General features: G+C 38.0%; 1 protein-coding gene across 1 annotated transcript in view; it reads left to right on the forward strand.

The window, feature by feature from the left end:
- Positions 1-14,445, forward strand: part of dntt (deoxynucleotidyltransferase, terminal) — a 120,855-nt gene that overhangs the window by 21,901 nt on the left and 84,509 nt on the right. The window contains exon 4 of the mRNA XM_055018782.1: positions 9,895-10,065. Coding sequence (XP_054874757.1) covers positions 9,895-10,065 — 171 coding nt within the window. The remainder of the gene's footprint in view (positions 1-9,894; positions 10,066-14,445) is intronic.

The following is a 14,445-nucleotide window of genomic DNA, read 5'->3' on the forward strand; positions in this document are numbered from 1 at the left end:
TGCCCATCCAAAAAAAAGTCACACACTCTAATATTTGGACCTCCTTTAGCTCTGAGAATGACACACATTCACCATGGCATCATTTCAATACGCTTCTGCAGTGTCACAGCATTTATTCCTGTGGAGAGTTGCATTCATTTTCTACCCAGATCTTATATTGATGATTGGAGAGTTGGATCACTGCGCATAGTCTTCTCCAGCACATCCCAAAGATTCTCAGTGGTGCTGAGGTCTGGACTCTGTGGAGGCTAATCCATGTGTGAAAATGATGTCTCATGCTCCCTGATCCACTCATTCACAACGTGAGCCCTGTGAATCCTGGCATCATCATCTTGGAATATGCTTATGCCATCAGAGAAGAAAAACTCCATTCATTGATGGAAAGACCTGGTCATTCAGTATATTCAGGTAGTCAGCTGACCTCATTCTTTGGGAACATAACGTTACTGAACCTGACCAACCCCAGATCATAACCCTAACCTCCATAGGCTTGTAGGCACTAGGCATGATGAGTGCATCACTTCATCCTCTACTCTTCTTACCCTGATGCTCCCATCACTCTGAAACAGGGTAAATCTGGACTCATCAGACCACATGACCTTCTTTCATTGTTCCAGAGTCCAATCTTTATACTACATAGCAAATTGAAGCCTTTTTTCTGATCAGCCTCGTTGATCAGTGGTTTTCTTAGAGCTACACAGCTGTTTAGTCCTAATCCTTTGAGTTCACTTTGCATTGTGTGTGTGGAAATGCTCTTACTTTCACTATTAAACATAGCTGTGAGTTCTATTGTTCATTTCCTATGATCATCTAAGAGTTTGTTCCGACCACATTTGTTCCTCGAAGATGTTCAGTTATAATAAGTACAACACAATACAATAAGTTGTTGCCTGCTGAAACATATTCATCACTGGAGCAATTATTCAACAGAAGGCTCTTACCTATTTGCTCAGTTAAATCCAAGTGGCAACCTGTTTTTTGGACAGGCAGTGTATATGACCAGGTGGTTGTCGAGTACAGCAGGTCTAATGGAGCCTTTTTTTTTTTTGTTTTTCCCAAAACAATTGCCTGCTATATGGCTGAAAGTAAATGATTGATGAGAGCAGTGAGATAAAGTTTACACTAAACAACAAATAGGTGAGGCATAAACCAAAGCAATCAGCGAAAACACTCTCAGAGTCAAGGGATAAACAGTCATGTGAAAAATTATGTTCAAACAGTGAAAGTTGTTGGCTTTTTTTTGACATGCTGCATTTGAACAAGCAAACATTTGATCCTCTTTGATTCAGTGCCTAGAGATAAATGTGTTAAACAATACAAGGAAGAAGATTTTTTTAAATCATTTATTAAAACAAAAACAGATGTTATATTCTTCAGTGGAAAAATTAAGTACACCCCAGGCTTCAGAAGCTAGTACAGCTCCCTTTAGTAGAAATAACTTCATGGACATGTTTTATGTAATTGCCCACTAGTTACTGTTGGTGGTAATTAAAGTGTAATTTTTGACCGCTCTCACATTAAAAATTCCTTCAGTTGCAAGATGTTTATAGTGAAATCCACCCCACAACATTTCAATTACAACTGATCTTTTGATTCATCTGTCCAAAGCACATTATTCCTTGAAGGCCTGCTCTTTGCCCGTATGTTCACTGGCAAACTGTAGTGTTGCTTTAATGTTATTTTTGGACAGCAAAGGCTTTTTCCCCCAACAACCCTCCCATACAAGTCAATGTTCTGAAATCTGAATGTAGATGCAACATTTTGACACCTACAATTACAAGAGTTATATGATCCTGTGATGTAATTCTGAGCTTCTTTTTGCATCACACAGTCTGCTCTTGGGCTCAGTTTGATGGGGCAGACTGTCCTGGACAAACTGGCGGTCATTTGAAATCATCTACGTTGTAGATGATTGTTTTGTTGCAGTAAAATGATTTATTTCACACCATTTGGATACTCATTGGCATGTACTTTCTTTTTTCTGATGGTCTGAGAGAGGTCTGTAGATCTTGGGCTGGTGCACACATTTCAAAAGCAAAGAGAACGGCATACCCTATATGTGAGAGGTTTAAGACAAATTCCACAGGCCACCGAAGATTTAGAATCACTGACACCTGATCTGGAAGCCCTCATTCTATTTGGTTGATTTTAAGGTGAATTATGAAAACATGGAGTCACAGGAGTGCCACAATAAAATATAAATCTGTTAAAAAATAAGGAAAAAATAAACACCCACAATATGATCAAAGGTTTATTTATTCCTCCTTATATTTACACATTTATTTCCTTATTTTTTTAACAGATTTATTTATTTATTTCTCTTTATATTTACACATTTATTTCCTTATATTTTATTGTGGCACTCCCGTGACTCCATATGAAAATGACTACAAAATGCCAAATTTATGTGTCATTTCTTTGTGTCTATCACCTTTATCATAATATGCCCTGTTTCGAAGACCTTCAAAGGTTTGCTTGTTCAAATATGTTGAAAAGTCAACAATTTTATGTACTTACACTACTGTTCAATAATTTAGGGCCACCCAGACAATTTCATGTTTTCCATGAAAATTCACACTTTTTTTTCATCCGCTAACATAAATGCACAAGGCTTTTCTAATAATCAATGAGCCTTTCAACATCATTAGCTAACACAATGTAGCATTAGAACACAGGAGTGATGGTTGCTGGAAATGTTCCTCTGTACCCCTATGGAGATATTCCATTAAAAATCAGTTGTTTCCACCTAGAATAGTCATTTACCACATTAACAATGTCTAAGACTGTATTTATGATTAATCTAATGTTATCTTCATTGGAAGAAACTGCTTTTCTTTTAAGAATAAAGACATTTCTAAGTGACCCCAAACTTTCAAACGGTAGCGTATATTGTCACCTCAGTAGGTTTGTCACTCAAAGGCTGGTTTCTCCACAAGAACTCCACCTCACACGTCTGGGTGCAGCCCAAAGTTTGTTTCTGTGTATGATTGCAATGCAAGGACAATAGTGTGTATGTCCAGAATATGTTGACATGATCTACCATGTATGTATGGGACATGTATGGACTGCTTTTAAAACATAAATACTAGCTCCAAATGTAGGGCACAAGTAGTACAAGTTTTTTTTTTTTTTTTTTAAATTTTCTTTCGCTTTTTATTCTCTTCACTTGATATAGTACATTGCCCCCAAGAATCTTGTACCAGGCTCACAGTACAAGATAGTCTTATGCTGTTTATTGTTATCTTTTTATATTTTGGATAATTGAAAGTTTACATTCTAAGAGCCCTGAATCACTGGTCCAAACACAAACTGCTTGAAACACATCCTGCTCACTAAACACTTGCACAACACAAGCGTGCCCTATCAGCGATCCAGTAACAAGCTGGCTTTTCCTATTTGTCACATGCTGAGAAGAGAGCCCAGCTGTGTGTGTGTGGTGTGTGTTAGTGTGATGTAAAGAGCCGTTCCCCTTCCATGTGCTGCAGTAATCGGGTCATTGCATCTCCTGGGTGAGCTGGGCTAAAGTCTGCAGCTCAATGACCTGAGGCTGCATGTCTGCACAGGGCTGCAGGGGGTGCAGTGACCTCAGATCGTGGCTTGGCTGGGAGAGAGGAAATGAAGGCATAGATGTGGTGAAATCTATCCTGAGCTCTGGTAACAGCTTTAAGTTCAGCTACTGGATTTAACATTCTGCAGCTTTAGTTCCTGTAGTGGCTTTCAGTATATTTCCTTCAGGCACTTTGCACTGGTCTATCAGCTGGTATCAGTTTTTATTACTGCATTTTTGTTAAACAATACTAATTTGTGTACAAAGCAACACGCTAGAGTTGGAAAGGCTGCTGACCCAAATGCTAATGATAACAAACTGATACTACACACTCAGTAGCTGGTTTTCTTCCAGCTTCAGCTTGTTGTTAATGTTCAAATCATTGAATTCGGTGTGAAAGGGTCACTTGTAGTGGTGCATAACAACAACCGGACATCAGCAGCATCTGTAGTCTTCCATCAATGTCTACACTACACAGTTCTTCAGAAGCATTTCTGACAGCGCTTGAAGCCTAACGCACCGGTAGATATTTACAACTGCAGATATGCCTAACAACTGTAAATAAAGTACAAACTGTTCTGTGGCCAGTGTAGGCAGCTGCATTGGTCTGAATTTGTTTCCTATGAAGCACATCATAGGGATGACTGAGAAATGCAGTAAACAATAGAAAAAGCACAGGTGAAACGACTAAAACAAATTATGCTGAATTCCATTTGGGCCAATATATATGTAGGTGCCATATGCAGAGACATTGTTTATGTTTGTATTGGCATCAGCTGTTCGTTTTAACACCTTTCACTGATATCATGGGGGGTGTGGTCCAGGAGCAGTTGTTTGACTGATTGAATGAATGGCATTATATTCACCTGTTCACCGCGGCGGCTGCGTGTAGAGGGGGGTGAGTAGGGAGATCGTATTTTTTTGTTGACCGCTAAATCTAACTGCAGATTGAGCATTTGAACATCTTGCCTTGCCTTGTTTTGCTGGTTTGTTTGGCATTGGAAATAAATACGACAGTCGGAAACACGGAAATGGCTATGTTGTTTGTGCAGCAAGTCAGCAGTGCAATGCTCCCTAACTTAGCCTCTCAGTGACTTTGTTTTTAATTTGAAGTCACTAAAATATAATTGAGAGACTTTTGAAGTCTATGGCATATATCTTGCATACACTTTTATGAAAAGTTTATGTAATTAATGTATGTAATGTAATTTTTTTATGTTCATCATGATCATGTGAAATTCCATAATTATTTATTATGGAAACAATCACTTATTAATAAAAAATGACTGGATATCACTAAAATGTCAACTAAATTACCGTCCGAATTTAATAACAACCACCTTATAATTAGCTAAACAATAACAAAATGAGTTTACAAAAAAAAATAGTTTTAATTGTGTTTTTTTTAATTAAATTGAGATAATCAGGACAGACATTTCTTTTTTGGCAATATTTCAAATTTTATATGGAAAATAACAAACTGTATTTGTGTCCAAGAAATCACTTTCAACTAAGTTCCCCATTACAAAAACACCTCTCAAGGAAGTGTGTTAATTCCAAATCACATAACCTGCTCCACATGATGTCATTTCCTCCTGAAAAAAAGACTGGCAAGACTCCAAGGCTTTCTTTGTTATTTAATATAAAGAAATGTGTGAGTCAAGCGTGGCTTTATCGCATGTCAACAGGTTTACTGCAATATCTTTATGAATAACTTTCAATTTCAATTTTACTCAATTGCATATATAATATTTTAGAAGAATCTTTCTCTCAAAATGCCATGTGGTGTTTGGTTATAGGCAGCCATGTTGATTTTAGGCCTGAAAACAGCAAAAATGTCAACGATGATACCTGTCAACTACGTTACAAAAAGTTACACAATCATATATTGACCCATTTAGCTGCTTCAGTTTCAGATTCCTGCTGTTGTTCAGGCCATCATGCTTTCATGGTACATTTGTGTCAAACAAAGCAGTAATAGAGTAGAACAGAAATGTTTATATTATTAGTAACAGTTGTGCTTTTTCTAAATTGTCTGCTGTGAGAAAAGGTGGTCATATTACTAAAAGTGTCCACAAGCTGAGATGTTAGTAGGTTAGGTTTAGTCTCTTGTGTATTAGTAGTTCCTTGAACCTTGATTTTACTGTTCAACTGTGAGTAAATGACAAAGCATCACGCATACATCTTGGTTCTCTGTGTCACTGTTGTGGGTGTGTCTGAATAAAACAAAGAGGAACACTGACATAAAATGCCCTCCAGTATGTCTGAATAACAGAATGCAATCGTATCTGGAGAGTTTTGAAGAAGCAGTGTTACCTACCTGTAGACTGTATATCCAAGGTGGACCGTAGCTACTGTGACATCACCGATTGGTTTGTTGACAAAGGTTTTGTTGCTGCCGATTTGAAATTTGGCTAGTGCCATCTTACTCCTCTGAAGCCTGATCTGACATGGTAACCCCAACCTAAAGAATACCCTGCTTTATTGTCTAATAGATAGATAGATAGATACTTAATTAATCCTGAGGGAAATTCAAGAATCAATAAAAAAACTCTTACACTTAGGCAAAAAAAAAAAAAATCACGTGAGAAGTAGGATCATTCACTCGTAGTCTTCTATACAATCAGACTTCTTTTTGCAAACAGAGAAGTCGCCCCCTGCTGGGCCCTGCTTCGTCCATCTTTTATATACAGTGTATGCACGTACAATACCCCACGCCTGAAAAGGGCAAAAGTTTGCAGGGTTTGAATTTCTCAATCAAACATTACTTTTTATACAACTGTTTCTGTAGCATTTTTGATAAATTAATGCAACACTATGGATGTCTGTCTAAAAGTGTACAGCATTATCCACGTATAACTAGGCCTTTTCAGGCACAACCCAGCCCTCAGGCTGAAGTGGAATCTAAGTCACAAATCATGGGCCAGAGTCTAAGACTTGACCGTGTTCAAATGTTTAAAGAGCTTCAAAAAATCTCCAAGAGAAGTCATCATTCGGAGGCAGCAGGATTTATTGTCGACAAAAATCCAGGAGTAGTTCTTAGCAGTGATTAACACCCCAAGAAAATCTAAAAATATTGAGCTGTGCGTCATATTTCATGCTGTGACAGTTGGTCATTTTTCCACGTTTATAGAGCGTAAGACCGGAGTGACAATTTTAAACCATAAACTTTTCTTAATCTATTGGTCGGATCTTGACATCAGGTTAACATATTTTGCCATTAGGTCACATTTTACAAAGAACATGCATATTAGGTTGTCATTAGGTCATATTTTACAGAGAACATGTCCAGACGTTCAAACGTTTTATTCTAAGACCAATTTTATGAATATTATGCCTTTATGTATTGTTATGTTTCTGATACACCTCTTTAAAAAGTTATATTGCTTTATGTTTACACCATTACGTTTTGAGTACTCCACATATCCTTTTCTACAAAGCATGTATCTTCACACCAAAGTTACAGGTTATACTGACCTTCCAGCTGTATGTTTGTGTGTGTGTCCTCCACAGACACACACCATACCATCAAAACATCAGTCATTACTAGAATATTCATCATTATGTATTTTATACATATGTTTTAACCCTGGTCTTCAGTCTAATAGCATTGCTTTTATTTTTAGCACATCGTACCCAAAAAATATTACACTACAGGGTCTACATCCACAGAGTGGAAACAGATGAGACAGACAAATTAAAATAAGCATTTCAGGGGCGTCAGTTTATTGAACTTATTTCTTTAAACTCCTTTTAGTGATAGCAGGTAGTTTGCTAGAGTTTGGGTAGTTAGCACTCTGTGTCATATGCATGTTGTTGCAGTTGAATCATTATCGTTGATGCATAGAAATGGACTGAAGAGACTGTATATCAATAAGCAGCAGTTTAACTGACTTTGCTCTACTGTAACAGGTTTTCCTAAAATGTTGCAAATGATAAGGGGGTAAGTCCTTGTTTGAAACATAATAAAACTTAGAAATGAATTGTTGTTGGAGGCATACAGCGTAAAAATACACCAAATTAAAACTACTTAGTGAGATAACATGCAATTATCACATCTCCATCGTTCAGAAGCACATCAGAGAAAATGCTGTGAGGTTTTGGCAAGAAGAATACTCGGGACACTCAGGATTTTTTTTTGCAGCAACACAGCATTTCGTATTATGTGCTTCTATAAATGACTGAAATGTGATAATTGTCTCAAATTACTTTTCTGTGACATTTTTAATGTGCTTTACTATTCTTTTCTCAGTAGCTGCAGTTGATATTCTGCTACTGTGCTGTAGTTTTTAAATCCTTTCTTGGAAATGTCTTCTTTGATTGTTTTTAAGTTGATGGCTAAATAGAAAGAACTACCTGACACCTTATTTCAGAGAATTCCACCCTCCTGTTTTAATATGGGGTAACTTATTTTTTTCAGAAGTGTGCTGCGTTTTACAAATAATGGTCTTGTGTTTTTAGTCACAAACCCCACCTGCTGCTCTTTGAGTCTGTACCAACTGGCTCCATCTCTGAGACTTTTAAAATGTTTTATCCTAACCCACATCAAAGTATTACTTTTCAAGCTATTGAATGACTATAGTGATGATGGTCCAGTTCTCCGAGTATAACTTAGTTCTGCAACAGTAGCTCAAACTGTGTAACTGTGATGCTTAGCAGGGTGTCAAATGTTCGATGTGCCAATACATTCGAACAGAAAGTGTGACTCTGAAGTTGTTCAATGATTTTTTTTTTTCTCATTTCATCCTCTGGAAGTGCAGTAACAACGAAAGTGCTTGAATTTTGAATGTGGATAATGTAGAATAATCACCAACAGTTTAAAGACTTGTTTAGTCTATTTGTCCATTCTTTGCTGGGTTGTACTTGAACAAAATCACAAATACACTGAATAGAGACAAAAAACCAACTATTCCTGAAATGGGAAGGGTATAGTGTCACCATCTATTAAGCATTATTAAGTAATGTTTGTTAGTTGTGGAATGTGCAGTCACAGCGCGGCACCAATTAAAGAATTCTACACAGTAAATTGTTTGAAATTTGTGTACAGACTTCAACATTAATAGAAATATTTAAAGCTGCAGGATGCGGAATTTTGGAAAAGGGGCAAAAAGTCAGAATTTGTAATAACTCTCCCCAACTCTCCTTTCTGTATTCTAAGCCAGCAACAGGCAAAAGTCAATCTAAAAGTCACAATGTCGTTTGACTTCTCATGGGATCCAAACCACATTCCTATGAGCAAAGTCCTCTGCTTAACCCATTCTGCCACCACATCCTACTGTCTTCGCTGATTTTGTCACTCTTTACTCTCTCTCACCTGATCTGGGTAGAAGCAACCAGTGTCCTTTCTTCATAGTTTTTATTTTAAACTTTTAAGTTCATAAAACATACAGAACGAACCAAAAAAGAAAAGAAGGATGCACAGTGGCTTGGTGGTTAGCACTTTCGCCTTGCAGCTAGAAGATCCCTGCATGGAGTTTGCATGTTCTCCCTGTGCATGCGCGAATTTTCTCCGAGTACTCCGGGTTCCTCCTGTAGTCCAAAAATATGCTGAGATTAACTGGTAACTCTAAATTGTCCATAAGTGCGATTGTTTGTCTTTATATGTAGCCCTATGATTGGCTGGTCACCTGTCCAGGGTGTCTCCTGCCTTCATCCTAAATCAGCTGGTATAGACTCCAGACCCCTGCGCTCCTAATGAGGATTAAGCTGTGTATAAATAATGGATGGATTTATGGAAGAAGGATTTTTGTGATAAGGGATTCCTGAAATCTGAGAATCGTGTGGATATCTCATAGTTACCTGCTCTGAATGTCGTAGAAAGTCTGTGCTTTCTACTAGATTGTTTAACTGCTGCCAGGATCCTGACTGTATCCTGTTTGAGGAAATATGTTGTATTTGTAAAGGGGAAATCCATGACTGTCCTCTGGGGAACCTGTTGTGAACAAGTGGAAGATGACAGGTTCCTGTCTGGTTTTCACCAGCACCTAATGTCTCTGTCCGGTCACCCAGAAGAAGGCAACATGCAGCAGCTCTCACTGCACAGTGACAGGGACAGGAACACAGACAGGGAGGATGGGGGAAGGAAATGGAGGGAGCTCCTACCCTTGTCTGGTTTCCTTTATGGGTCAGTGCTTCTCACATGTGAATGCACATCTGACACATTTTTACATGGTCTTTATTTCTCTTCTCGGTTTTCTCTTACTTTCCATTGTTTAAATACTTTAAACAATTAGAGATTCCTGCAAGAAGCACCCTTGAGTGCTTATTTTACAATATGTAGGTAGAAATGTGTGTTTTTCCATCGCCCTCACTATTCTTCTCCTGTCGTTGCCTACCTCCCTCTGCAGGATGCATTCGAAGTACTGGCAGAGAGCTATGAATTCAATGAGATGGAAGGTCCGTGCCTGGCCTTCAGGAGGGCTGCATCTGTCCTGAAGAGTCTGCCTTGGGCGGTGCAGTGTCTGGGGGCCACAGAGGACCTGCCCTGCCTGGGGGAACACTCCAAGGCTGTCATGGAGGTGAGGCCCGGATTCAGCATGCAGAGTGACTTCACGCAATCCAGAATCCAGCTGACCAATCCATCTTTGTTATATGTGGAGAGCAGTGTTATCAGGAAACAGCAGCATTTAATTTGGGCTGCTGTAATAAATAGAAAGGATGGAAAACGCTTTCATGCAACAAAGTCCTAAATTATTTGTCATAATTTTACATCTATGATTGCTCATCTTTTGTCCTCCGGGTTTGATTTTCTGACAACTTGCTTGCTAAATAAATAAATAAAAATAAACATTTTTAGAAGCTGACTCTCAACCTTTCAAACTAGGAAAGCTTTCCAATTAGTTTCTTTGCAAAAAAACAAATGATGCAATGTTTACTGTGATTGATTTCCTATCTCACCTTGCAACTATCAGGTTCCTCAGACTTCCTTTTTATACCGTTATGAAATAATTAGCAGCTACTTTGAAGGTAAGAAATTAATTCAAGATTGGAAAGTAGCTTCTCATATTGATAAATATAGATGATGGGATTACTGAGCTAAAATAGTGAAAATCAATGGGATGGTTGTAATATTATAGTACATCCTGATCTTTATAGACTTTTAGTAGTAAGTGATATACAGTGAGTGAGAGAATTCATTAAACCATTTACATATTGACAGTAATCCTTTAGACCTGGTGGTGGGTGTTGATGGTGGTTAGGTTTTAAATATTTAAATGGTATAACACAAGCATGATTGCTAAGAAGTCAATGCTAGGTAAATTCTTGTAGCAAAGTGCAACTGAATCAGGTGTTTCTTAGCTCGAGGACAGCAAATTCTGTCAAAAGTCAGAGGAAACATAGCAAATCATGCAATTCATTAATGCCAGAGGACAAACATTATGTCAGAAATAAAACAAAACCTCTTTAAAAGTTACAAGGATTAAGGTACAAAAGTATAAATCCTTGATAGGCAGATGCAAGGGAAAGAACACAGCGCATGAAGAGTGTAGTGATGGGAGACTTACTGATAGACCTGGGCTTCATAAATTCCAGGCTTTGATTGGTCTAAATCTGAGACAAACAACAATTAAGTTTGTACCCAGCATTTACCTTGTGTTATGAATGCAATATTTTATGTGCAACACAATGTTTCTTTGTTGAAATGCGTTTCCTATTGATCAAGAAATTGTTAGTGAAACTGAGTTTACAGTGTAGCTGGAGGTTCTCCACAGCAGTCCAGTCTCCAGATGAATGTAATATTAGTGTGACTTATGTCCCTTGCATGTCCCTGAGTATGCCCTGGAACAGGGCCACTGATCCAGCTCTCCATTTCTAGGGTTAGATTCTCCCTGCCTTAAGAATTTGACCCTATCAATGACATTGCTGTCATGGCAATGCTAACAGTAGGAGAGAGTGTTGTGTGTTGTTCATGTTGTTCAGGATCGTACAGTAAAGTAACACTAGAGAATCAGCTCCTTGTTCACACAGAGAAAGTATCCTGTCCTCCCTATGAGTTTTCTTGTTTCGTAGGTAGACAGCTAGCAAATGTGTGATTCCTCAAAACTCAAGGCGTGACTTTTCTTATGACGGAAGATCACTTTATTTTGAACCGTAAAACTGTAACAAGAACAAATTGCAAATAGAAATCAGAATAAAATCAATACATAAACACACAATCGAAAAAGGCAAGTTAAACAAACTGAGATACTTACAGACAGGTACTTTCCAAGGCCACAACACTGAAATGAAAACAGCAGAAGAAGAAGCAGCAACATCCAGATCCTCTCATGACCTGACCAACACTAAAAGCTCTCTTCGAAAATGCCCTGCTTTAACATCATTTCCATGAATAAATCAGTAGAGGGCACTGCAGCACACGAAGTTCTGCTGCAGGGCAGAACAGAAAGTAATTTGCTTATTTGCTCCAGTAGACAGTATCTACAACTAGTGTAACTGAGAAAATATATCTGAAACAGGCATAAATATGGACTAACCATCTGAACCATGTCTGATCTTATCGCAAGAGATGTGATGTTTGTGGAGTAATCACCCATGAGAGTTTAGGGGTCACACTGACTGCACATAAACCATCTCCCATTAGGCTCCGATGTATTCTGACTATCTTATGTCTTTAACTGGAATGTCTGTTGCTTAAAAGTTCTAAGTGAGTTGATTAAATATTATTTTGTAATCACCAGTCATGTTACCTTTGAGTAATAAGTTTGAAAACCCCTGTGTTAGACAGTTTTTGCCTAATTGCATTGTTGTCAAAGGTACTAAAGTAAGTTGTCCCCTAATTGTTTGGTTGGTGGTTGGATCCTGACCCATGCATGTGACAAAGTGTCCTTGGACAAGACTCTGAACCCAAAGTAGCTCTTGACGAGACAGACACCTTGCATAGCACCTCTATACATCTCATTCACATGGGTGAATGAGAAACACATTGTAAAGTGCTTGTAGAACCTAGCTAACGTTAAAAAGTGCCATATATGTGTGGATCATGTACCAGTAAAACTAATTTACCTATTTAACATTTAGGAATACATCAAGGTGTGCTTTAGTACTGCATTATGTAATAACTAATATTTAACAAAAATGTCCTCTTTTAAATACAAAGTTATGACGTGTCAAAAAAACCAACAAAAAAGCGAGCAATGTGCATTATATTGCAAGCTTTCAAAGAAAGATGGAATAAACTGTTGTACTCAAATCGCACCAGCTACATCAAGAGAAAAGTCAAAAGGACAGAATCTTCATTTTTGAGAAACGCACCACAAAAGGAGGAATCTTTCTAGGGCCAATTGATGTGGGTCCAAATGTTTATTAATCTACCGCTGAAAACATTTTTAAACTGTACACTATAATAACTGGAATAGTGCCCAATTTCCTCTTGCTAAAATTATAGTTCACAGCAGTTTCAGGAAGTTACTCAGCTTTTCATTTTTGAAGACCATCTCTGGTCATTGATTAATTCTGACAGCTCATCTTGCTGTATCCAAGTTAGATATTTAGAAGTTTTATGCATGAAAATAATCTGTCCCTGCCTTAAAATGGCTCAGATGTGACTATGTCAGTTGTTTCCTTTAGAATGTGTAATATCTCAGCTCTGGGCAGCTCCAGCACACCAACTCACCTACATCTCTGCCCCAACACTGTAAAACTAATCTACACCTCACAGTGACAAGTTGTAATAATGGAGTGATTCAGCCCTACATGTTCGACCCCAAAACTGATCCTGAAAAAGAATCATGATACAGAAAGCCCCACCCTGCGAGCTGACAGGATTGTTACATATGAATCCCTGGAAGTCAGAATCCATGTGTTTAAAACCATCGCAGCCACTGACTGGTCATCTTGTTCATAATGTGTCTTCCAGCATATAAAAAAAAAAACACCATATAGACACATTAACAAGGTTAAAAACTTGATTTTTACTGGAAGGGGTCTTTAAATGATTTGAATATAAAGAATAGACAAACACATTGTTGGTGCTCTTCTGATACTAGAACAAGAAAAGCATGGAATAGGACAAATAGTATCTTTAAATAAGAAATGTCTCATAGAACCACAGCGATATAATGAGACATCAATGTGATGAAGAAGCCATATGTTTAAGCATGTTGCAAGAAACAGTTTTTATATGTTTGGAGCATTATAAACTCAGGTTAGTTTTTCATTGAGATACAAAGACTAGTTGAAGTGTACCAATGAGAAAGACAAAAATAAATTTTTGCTGGAGTTTTCGTTTATTTTTTTCTTATTGTTTTATTGTGCCATCAAGAAGACTGCAGCTGAATCTTTAGCCCAGCCACCTGCACAAATACGCTTTGTGGAGGAGATGCCAAAGTGGAATTTCATCTTGCAGAACACATTTGCTGTCAGGTGCTGAAGGTTAAAAAAATTCAATGTTGACTCCAATCTTTCAAATATATATAAAAAAAAAAGTTTTCGAGTAGACAGACACACTAACAGAACTTGCTAGGTTGCACACCTGCAGCACACACTGACAGACATCAGACACATTTATTTCATCTTTGAGGGAAAAAAAAGTCTTATTGGGTCACTTCATCCTCTCACCTATAGTCGATCTCAGGGCAGAAATCATGGCAAGCTGTCAGGGAAAGTGTTGAGAAATGATGCTGGGAGAGAGCGCCGGGTCTCTGTAGGATAACAAAGTGAGCTCTGCGATCCAACTTTCTGACATGTTAAACCCAACAAACACAGAGCAAGACTCCAAATCTGTCAAATCTGTCAGCGCCGAGGCAGATTCATTAAACAAAATAACATAAATGTCTCAAAGAGACCAAATTAGACTGCCTGCCAATGACCTCTCCTTCTTGTTGTTCCTACACGATTCAGACGTACGTTTTCCTCTCGCTAGGTTGTCTCTTTGAACAGATCGCCACTCAAAGCAAGAA

This window comes from Amphiprion ocellaris, chromosome 16 (assembly GCF_022539595.1).
Source record: "Amphiprion ocellaris isolate individual 3 ecotype Okinawa chromosome 16, ASM2253959v1, whole genome shotgun sequence".
In the NCBI taxonomy this organism is placed as follows: domain Eukaryota; kingdom Metazoa; phylum Chordata; class Actinopteri; family Pomacentridae; genus Amphiprion; species Amphiprion ocellaris.